General features: G+C 31.8%; 2 protein-coding genes across 2 annotated transcripts; one reads left to right on the top strand and one right to left on the bottom strand.

The window, feature by feature from the left end:
• Window positions 1–112: 112 nt before the first annotated feature.
• On the bottom strand, window positions 113–2,638 carry LOC132742355 (uncharacterized). Its single transcript, XM_060730728.1, has 4 exons — window positions 2,509–2,638; window positions 1,725–2,353; window positions 1,256–1,494; window positions 113–994 (listed from the first exon to the last, which is right to left on the bottom strand). The coding sequence occupies exons 1-4, from the start codon at window positions 2,552–2,554 to the stop codon at window positions 742–744; spliced, it is 1,167 nt and encodes a 388-aa protein (XP_060586711.1). The 5' UTR covers window positions 2,555–2,638; the 3' UTR covers window positions 113–741.
• A 3,427-nt stretch (window positions 2,639–6,065) lies between these two features.
• Window positions 6,066–8,300, top strand: LOC132742359 (collagen alpha-1(XII) chain-like). Its single transcript, XM_060730732.1, has 3 exons — window positions 6,066–6,216; window positions 6,304–6,849; window positions 8,278–8,300. The coding sequence occupies exons 1-3, from the start codon at window positions 6,147–6,149 to the stop codon at window positions 8,298–8,300; spliced, it is 639 nt and encodes a 212-aa protein (XP_060586715.1). The 5' UTR covers window positions 6,066–6,146.
• The last annotated feature ends 2,174 nt before the right edge of the window (window positions 8,301–10,474 follow it).

Genomic DNA, 10,474 nt, shown 5'->3' with positions numbered 1-10,474 from the left:
TTCAATATATGTGCTTTAAAAAGATTTGTTTTGAAAAAAAACGTTTGGTTCAAAGAGAGATGCGTGTTTTCAAATTCAATGAGTGATTTATGCACAAATGCTTCTTTGATTTCTTTTGATATTTACTATGCATACTCACATACGTATATAATGTGAAACCGTAGTTGAGAACAAATGACGTAAGTCTCATTGTCAACAAAACATGATACGCGATCGTAGCCAATATTCATAATGATGTTATTACATCCCTTGAAATAATGAGTTATCTTTTACAACCTTACATTCCGAAGCGGTAAAATGTTAAAACATTGTTTAAGGTAAACCACTCGGATTCAAATAGAACACATTGTTATATGTTTAGAGGCCAACGTAGAAGATTGAGAAACCAAATGTGTTGCCTCGATAAATAAAGTCTTTACTCACTCACTCACTCACTCACTCACACACGCATTCACTCACTCACTCACTCACTCACTCACTCACTCACTTACTTACTTACTTGCATATAGTGCACATATGTTCAATCTTATGAAAAATGATAATAATCACACATGTTGGAAGCTTTCAGGATATGCGTAATCGGATAACATCAGATTAATTGTTATGCAGCTGAACTGGTTAGAACATGTGTATACATCACTCAATGTTCGGTTCCTGATTTAGTAAAACTCTTAGAAAAGTCATAACGATAAAATAGTTTAAAAGAATATTCAATTTACGTGTTTTCTTCCTTTTTTATCTTTATTTACCAAGAACAAAAGAACATTGTTGGTCCTGTTGACAATCATATTCAAATGCATATCCTACATTAACATTCATTGCATACTCAGAGCCTAGAAATTCACGACCAGTGAAGCATTTTGCACGTGCAACACGCGGATCTTGGTTAATGTAGATTCCCTTTTCGGAGCCGTAGTTGTCCGTGCTGGTCATTGCTAATACCGTGTTGAATTTTGTGCGTTCAACGTTGAAGATATTTCCTGATCGAATGTTGCTGAAAGCAATAGCGATAAGTTATTCATATCCATAAGTATAATACCGTAACACATTCTTTAAGATGTTTGAATTTATTGAAATAAAATGGAGAACGCTGTTTAAAGCAAATGGAGTGCCCGGCCTCCGCTGATTTTTGTACTTCATTAATCTAACTAAATAGTTAAATGATAAATATATAAAGTACATTGCAAAGTAATAAAACTCTGTATACTTTACATAATTCTTCTCAAATAGATCTACAACAAAATTAGAAAAGGACCTTATGCAGCATCCGTTGGAATGTCCTGGTACCTCGATATTTCCTTCGATATAGGTAGACATTTCGACACCATACAATGTACCAATAGCCGGGCATCTGAACTCTACACAAGCTGCCTTATCCGTGTAATCAGCAGCATTAACGTCGTATTTTGGCCCAGTTTCAAATAAGCCATACACCGTTCCACTTGCATTATCCAGTTTGCTGTATGCACTTATTTTGACTTGCGTTGAGAGGGTCTGAAATGCAATGAAATACGATATTAGTAATCATTTTCATAATCGTATAGGTCAAAAAATTGTTATAACCGGAAACAAAACATTATTCGGACGGATAAGCCATTTAAATGTACAAATGATTATAATCCTACATTGCAAAAAAATTTAGTTTGAAGTTAATGTGCAAAAACAAAAGATAAATGCAAGAGTTTGACATTAATTGTAAACCAGAATTGATATTTTGAACCAACCTTTATTTTAATTTTAAAAAAGCATGATCGTCTGGAGCCCGTCATACCATATCTCCAAGCATTTCCAAACTTCGGATCATTAGGATCATCTGGGTTAGTAGGTGGAGGAAGTGTCGACAATAGTCTGTCGGGAATAGCAATGTAAGAAAACACAAGATGATAATCGCTTGTTAGAGCTGCGTTGCATTTTCCTTTTTCTTTTGTACTGTAAACGGGACCGGACCTACCGGCTACTGTTCCCCATGCATATGCATAAAATAATATCACTTCATTATTTGTTTCAAATTTTACACTAAATCCTCTTGGAATATTTATCTGTTGCATCGTTTTATTAAGTGCAGAAATTCGAACAGAATTTTTCTCTACAAAAATACGAATTGCTTTATGACAGAGAACAGGAAGACAAACATGACCGTTAATATCCGTTAGCCCGTCGGCGTAGTAAACTTTACCAGAATCATTTGTTAACGCTATAACTGTAGCATTTAACAGTCCAAATTGAAAGGACGATGAATTATGGACGACAACATCAACGTAGCACTGGCTGTAGTCATTGACCTTTTCTTGTAGTTTCTCGGCTGTTATCGTTGTACTGGCAAACGTAAAGTTGCGTTGTTGTGCATCGCAACCTGACATTAAAACAATACAGTTAGTTTTAAATACACAGTCATAATAATGTTAAAATATTATGCTATCAATAGTCAATTAGAATTAATATGAAACATTGGACTTTCTTTCAAATGCAATGAATGCAGATGTATTTTTAAACTATATAAAATCATACCTTTCAAAATTATCATATACATTAAAATGTGGATAATAGCTTGCATGTTTGATGAATTTATCTTGCAACTAAATTTGTTATGCCATTTTGCTTCGTTAATTTGGAGATAAGGGTCAGTGTTGTAGTTAGCGGGAGGTCCTGCATGTGTGAATAAATATTCCAAATTTTATAAACATGTAAACTTATGTTTTGAATATCTAAGTTATTAGGAACAAAAGTTTTTACTTAATAGAACTAAATTATGTATAGTGATAATTACAAAGCAGCAGCGACTAAAACTAATCTTATTAAAATGACAATTTACGAAGAGATAAACAAATCTTAAAAATGCTAATTTCAAATAAATAGTATCGATAGTTTTAACATCCCTTATAACAGTGTCAATAAAACGAATTAAAAATGTAACAAAATTGACTATATTTGTCATCAACATCTGCATAAGACTAACAAAGTAAGAGTTATTTCTGCTTTTTAATGACCAGATGGATGTAATTGCTATGTATATATTGAATCACTAAATGTGACGTACACTTAAGCACAATTTTAAAGTTTTCATAAAAAAGAACACAAATGAAGAGACTTTCATTGTTAATTATTGTGTCAGCAACTGACTTCTTTTTTCTATATCACCTTCTATGGCAAAACATTTGTGGACGACATAGATAAAAGACCTTGTTAAAGACCACTTACTAGATGATGGTAAGAAATCCATCAGCATTCCGGACAAAGTGTTGTTGTGAGTACGATAAACGATACTTTATTTCAAATCTCGGTTTTTCTTTATTTCATCTTTTTTGTCTTTACGTGTTTCAAATATTTCCTTCTTTGGTATTGTATAATTATTGTAAAATAATGTTAATCTTTAAGAATGCTCAAAAGCAGACAATTAACTTTTTTTGCTGACTCGATTTGAGTCTATTCGTGGGCGGCAAAGGTAACGGCTTTTTTTAGGAAAATAACTCTTACACTTTTTTAATGAAATGGCACGAAGGCATCAAAACAAAGCATCTATGATAACCTTTTGTTATTTATTACTTAACCATATCATTCTCGACGCCGGTGAGCGGTGTCGTCTTTTATGGAATGATTCGTATTTTGGACCATGGTAGGAGCTGTTATTAATATAAATTAATATCATGTTGTGTTAATTAGCACTTAAGTTAACACACTTAGCTACATATGATGTGTGCATATGTGTGTTTGTAATTAATTCCGTTTCTATCAGCAGACACAAATTTTATACATGTAGTGTCCACCTACGTTAATGGTTCCGTCGTGTTGTTACATTTGAAAGAGATGTTATGCTAAAACAAATATCTCTTAAGGACGAAAATAAATCAATGGTTTAAAGTTTTGCAAATCTTCTCTGTAACCAGAATGGTTAGCTCTTTAGATTTAATCATCTTGTTGCAAAATATAATGTCTAGACACCTTGATAATTATCTTTATCGATGTAACATTCCATAAATGACTGTATTTTACAGAAAGAAGTTCATTTCAAAAGTATTAAGTTAACGTTTGAGCTTCTATGTCATGACATGTAGCGAGTTAATCAGAAAATAGCTGTATCACTGATATTTAAGAAAAGTATAAAGCGTTATCGACTTCTAACAAAATGAATAAGGTATTACATACACACTTTTTCAAAATCGTGTGACATTGTTTCAATCATATTATTTAATAAAACAAATTTAATCTCTACTGAAAAATAATTTCTTTCATATCGCAGAAATTTTATTGAAACTGGTGTCACAAATATAGAATGATTTTATCGTTTTATAAAATCGGCTTACAATTTTAGAAATAAATGGGCTCATTAATATATTTTTGGTAATTTTGTTCTTCACATCTAAGCTCAATCTAAATTGTTAATGGGATATATTTTCTTTAAGGTTCAATGTTATTAAACATTGCTTTGAACGTTTAATATTAGACCTAAACAGAAAGATATGAACCCTTCAAGAAAACCTCCTGTAGATATTTGAATTGTCACTAGGCTAACATCAGACAAGATAGTAGGTCTATTTAACATATATTATCATGAAATGACGACAGCTTGATAACCCTAATCCTAAAATAGAAACACTTCATGATCTAAGGTACAAGCAAGTGCAGCCAACAAGGACAATGAATGCATACATGCCGCAAAATGGAGGAATTAGTGTCATACAGTGGCACATAAATATGATTTCTAATTGATAACTGTATGAATTATAGCAATATAAATATGTATGAATTGATTTAACCGAAGAACTGACAATCATGATGTATGATTCTAACGTAAAAGAGTTATATTCTTCAAGTTTACATCAAGTATCATTTGTACACGATCTATAGCGTTATATATGACATTATTTTCTACATTCTACATGCATGTGTTTGTAAAAAACTGTCAAATATCCAATATCTTCAACGTAAATTTCAGATCTAATGAAATAGTCTGTTTGTTTTATTGCGATAACATAAATGGGATAATAGGCAGACCTGATATTAAAAGCTAAATTTCACCAAAGGAATGACTTTATGTGGGTTTTTTGCGTTTATAAAATTGTACTGGTTTTCACTTTTTTTAAAATCTAGATAAAGAGCCATTTCCTTATAGCAATAAGTTTTAGTTTCGTCGAGTTTGCCATGGCAACAAATTTGCGAAATAGCATGTAGTTTACTGAATTGTTATATGCTTTTTTACATCAATCAAGTTAATGTTATTTCAATAAACTTCATTTGTTTACAACTGAAGTTACAAGCTTTCCAAGCAAACGTCCAATTGAGATTAAATTTCAGGAGTTCAAGGATCTTGATAAAAAAAATAGGTCTATTTAAAATGCCCCTAGTTTTGTAATAATACATTTAAGTGCATGCACCTAAAACAACCTGCATTTTTATTTGCTCTAGTAGGGCACGAAATTGTTACTTGCGCTGCAGATAACGGTGGTTAATTTAAGAATATGCGATGTCATGTTATCTGTCTTTCCTCTAGTTTTCATTGGAGACGAACAATGGAAAAAAAAAAATAATACAGATCAATGCTTGCACAAAACTTATGTTGCCATTTAATACAAAATTTGATGCCATCTAATACGAAAATATATACCCAAGACAAATGTTTGCCCTCTATTTCTGTATTTATCAACATGTTTTTTGTTCGATGTTATGTATTTATTTAGTTGTTACTGGTATTAAATGCTTTTTCGAAAATAAAAAAAAAATTGTTTTTTTGTTCCACGAGACTCACTTAATGAATTTGAAGAAAGCAGAATAAAATCAAATAATTTCAGCTGTAAAATATAATGTCAATGAAAATATTGATACTGAAAATTGTTATTGAACTTGTTTTACCATTTCATTTTTGTATTTCTTAAAAAGGAATTGAATATTACTTTCATGATTATGTTGATTTTTTTTTCGATATAATTGTTTATCTCAGTGTCTGTCCATGTGAGGTAAATCACACACACACACACACAATGCGGTTATCAATATGTTCGACATCTTGACTTGTTGTATCACTTCAAAAAGCTAACTTGACTTTATATAAAACTCACACAGCTCGACAGGGAAATGAAATTCCTCCTTTGCAACTGTGCCTCCTATAAATAGAAAAGGTGAGCCTAACGCTAACGATACATCCATTCAAAATGGGTGGAAAAACATCGCTTGTATGTTTAATGTATTTGACAATTTTTTGTTCGGTATATTCGGAAAATGGTAAGTTCTAAATGTTTTGACGAATTTTGTATGAGTTACCATGAAGATAAAACTGTATTGTTTAGCTATATATGGGTTTAATTACAGGCCGGCCGATAATGGATGTTGCTTTGCTTATGGATTCATCCGATAGCTATCGCTCTCAGAACTTTGACAATGAGACGAAATTTGCCTTAGAATTCGTAGAGCAGATTTTTACCAAATACACACTGATAAGCCTCTTTACATTCGGCTCCACTGCCAACAGCAAGTTCAATTTAGACGCCTTTAACGACATCCAGCTGATGAATCAAACAATAACATACATGTGGTACAGCATAGGGAATATTGATGTTTCTACTGCTATCGAATTTTCAATCAAGAATGGCTTTTCAGATTCAGCTGGTGACAGGAAATGCATACCGAAAGCACTAATAATTCTGACTCACTCGCCAATCAGCGAACTAGAAGCCTTAAGAATTAGCACTTTGCTAAAAACAAAACGAATAAGATGTTTTATTCTTAACATGGCTGGAGACTCTGCGATAGGAAATTTCATCAAAATAACTAATGCTTCTTCAAGGATATTACCAATTGCTGATTTCAATGCACTGGAGTCATCTGCGAATACAATGGCGAATCTTAGTAAAACAGGTAGTGTTTTTTATATTTTCGATAGCTTCAGACAATGCTAATATATATATAATTTAAGATGGAATTCATAATATATTGTTAAACTGTTTTGTAAGTATATTTCTGTTGCAAACAACAGCTGTTTTTTTAAGAAAAAAAAAACGTCCTAAGTGCATTTAAATATATAAACATTTTATAATTATACAAAACATGTTTAATAACATACCCCGAATGAATTTAATAATAACCTTTGCTGCTGTTAATGTTGTATTTTTTTAAATACAATTTAATATTGAACATGATGAAAATGGAGATCCCGATTTATCATTATGGGATTATGACAACAATAAAGGCGTTTGGGTAGAAACAGCCAAGATGAAATATAAACAGACAATCTAATACCAGAAGGAAGCTTCTTGAAGCTGTAAGCATTGAAGCTTTCCTTCCATCCGCCAAGCGATTCCAGATCTGTAAGTTCAACGATGTCATTATGAACGCGTTTGGACAGGACGGTATACTAATTGCGACCACAGTGTCAAAATGTATGAGAATGTCGTACGAAGGACACCAAAAGCGGGAATATGTTACGCAAGCATATCAGTTTATACAGATATGAGACTTAAAGAAGCATATACTGGTGGGGACATTGAAATTAAAGCATATGTCAAAGAGTTAGACAACTCCTCATATATTGGTGCGAATACAGCGACATATTTGAAAAATGGGCACACTTGCCTTCAAGTGTTTTGTGATCAATTAGTAATATTCATGTTGGTCAGCAAACGGTAAAGAAAGATTTTATGCCGCCAATCACCACCTACCCATACCCACCGTTATATATAAGAGAAACAAATTGGACAATGAAATAACTTTTTGAGTCAAGAGATTTAGGGAGATCGATAGATTGCAGTATGTACACACCTGGTACAGTGTGTGAAGGTCCGATGTATCAAAAGGTCAGTGGAGGAAGATGTAACAGAGTAGGCATAAATGATCAGACGTTCCAATTTAAGTTTGCACCATTCACAAAAGCCCCAGGGCATAATTATGTTGCCGGTGAAGGGGTTTATGATAAGAAAATGTCTTGGTATCCTGTTTCACCTGAGAAATCAGCATTCAGGTCTTGTTTCATGAAAGTACGAGTTGATGTAAGTTGCATTTCATTTATCTTATAATAATACCAGTATTGAAAATATTCTAGTGTTATAAATACATAACAAAAACACATTTATCTTAATTTGTAAGGTGTATACATATTCGGAAACACACATTTAACGGTTATATTTGATATCTCACACGTAAAGATTTATTTGCTTAGACTTTTTTTAAAACTCTTAAAAATTCTTTCTAGAGATACTTTTCCGTTACCGATATATATGGAAAATTTAAAAATAATGAAAAAACCATTTTTTAAAAATGAATATAAAAAAAAGTATTGTTTATTTTCAGATAAAGGGGATACATTTGAATAAAGATTTTTTTTCAAAAAAAATCATTTAAAAAAAACGTCCCAAAAGGGGATGAAAATTTTTTTCATACGTCTACAGGGCCAACTCCTGATCCTAGAAAGACGGATCTGACCTTAAGGGGAGCTTGTATCGAATTTCGATGCCCGGGATACATCAAAGACGGCAATAAAGAAATATTTGACCTGGATACAGCAATAGAAGTTCGTATGGTAACTTCAAATAGAAATTTGCGATGTAAAATCAGGTCAGTCTAAGAAATCTGAAGCATAAAAAATGCCTTATAATATTTTTTTTCTTATCATTATTGCGATGGTTTTAATATCAGAGATCAGTGTACAACATTATCATAGACAGTGAAAATATGATGCTATATGTTTTCTGTTATTTGTTTCATTTACGTACCAATGTAAAATCTTAGGATTCATGAAGTCATGGTTTTACAATAATAGAGAAACATAAAGAAAACGGGTAGTCAAAGTTTTTCTTTAAACTAAGGACCTATCAACAATTCTGACTGTTGATTGAGGTATAAACATGTTAAAACCAAATTTCTTAAGACTAACTTCTCGTTCCTCAGTTAAAATCTGAATGACAAGATGTCTTTCTATCTATATTTTATCTATATGACAGAAATTGAGAATTATCTTATAATTACTTAATAACTGAATCAGCTATATATTAAAAGGTAAAGTATGATATTTCTTTGTTTTCTCCGTCAAAAAGTTTAGCAAACCGGGCTTAATCTTTTGCAAGCACATTTACACATTTAGCTATGTGTTGTGATTCCTTTTTACTTTATGACTGGATATTTTCTTAATGATTATCAAAAGTTATTGCCCCTTTTACTGTGACGATTTACATTTTTGTAGAATTTGAAACGATATAAAGGGCCACAAAATAAGTCTGATAACAAAGAAATTATTTTACAATACATTCGTACATTTATTTTTCAGTAAGACGAATCCGTTGATAAACATAACGCATATCACAGATGCAACAAAAGGAGACATTGGCTTCACATTTATTGCAAAGGCTGGGAAAATTATGGGGTCCCGATATGGATTTTCATAAGGGACAGTCCCCCAAAAATTTTAACAAATTTTGTAAGTGGATTTGTGTGGTCCAAATGTAAAGGGTTAATGATCCCACACAAAAACACAGCTGTTGAAATTTTACTGCAACATAAAATGTGGGAAACATTCACAAAACAATCTGAATTTTAAAAAAAATATAAGGGCAGGGAAAATTAAAAATAAACCAAAAATAGTTTTAACAAAACTTTTATTTTTTCTCTTATCATCTACGTAATAATCAGATATATATTATATGAATAATGCTGATGTGTTGTTTTATTTTCTTTTATTTCTTTGATTTCATTCAATATGTGTACCGCATGAAATTAATGCATTAAAAAGATTTTTCTTTTGAAAAACGTGTGGTTTAAAGTGAGATACGTTTATTCAAATTCAATGATTTATTTTTGCACACATGCTTCATTGTTTTCCTTTTATAGTTACAACGGATATTCCCATACATATATACTCTGAAACCAAGACGTTAGACTCGTTGTCAACAAAATATGTTACGTGACCATAGCCAATATTCATAATGATGCTGTTAAATTCCCTTGAAATAATGAGTTAGTTTTTACAACTTTACATTCTGTAGCAGCTTCAGAAAATCGAGTCTAGATTTCAAACTTTGAATGTAAGTTTTTATGGAACACGCACTCAAGTTGCTCCATATAAATTGTTTATGTTATTTCAATTCGTATGGTTTGAACTATTTTCAATTAACACTTACAGCGAACTCTTTCATTTTTTTCTATTATGATGAAGTAAATATTAAGACAAAAAATATTTAATTAACGAGTTTTTTCCTTTTTATCTTTATTTACCAATAACACATGAACATGCTTGGTCCTGTAGACAATCATATTCAAATGCATACCCTACATTTACATTCATTGCATACTCAGAGCCTAGAAATTCACGACCAGTGAAGCATTTTGCACGTGCAACACGTGGATCTTGGTTAATGTAGATTCCCTTTTCGGAGCCGTAGTTGTCCGTGCTGGTCTTTGCAAAGAACGTGTTTAATTCTGTGCGTTCAACGTTGAATATATTTCCTGATCTAATGTTGCTGAAAGCATTAGCGATAAGTTATTCCTATCAATT

The sequence above is a fragment of the Ruditapes philippinarum genome, unplaced genomic scaffold (assembly GCF_026571515.1).
Source record: "Ruditapes philippinarum isolate M1 unplaced genomic scaffold, ASM2657151v2 ctg2798_1_1_1_1, whole genome shotgun sequence".
Taxonomy (NCBI): domain Eukaryota; kingdom Metazoa; phylum Mollusca; class Bivalvia; order Venerida; family Veneridae; genus Ruditapes; species Ruditapes philippinarum.
Note: the sequence above shows the minus strand (reverse complement) of the source record. Positions and strands in the feature narration are given on the sequence as shown.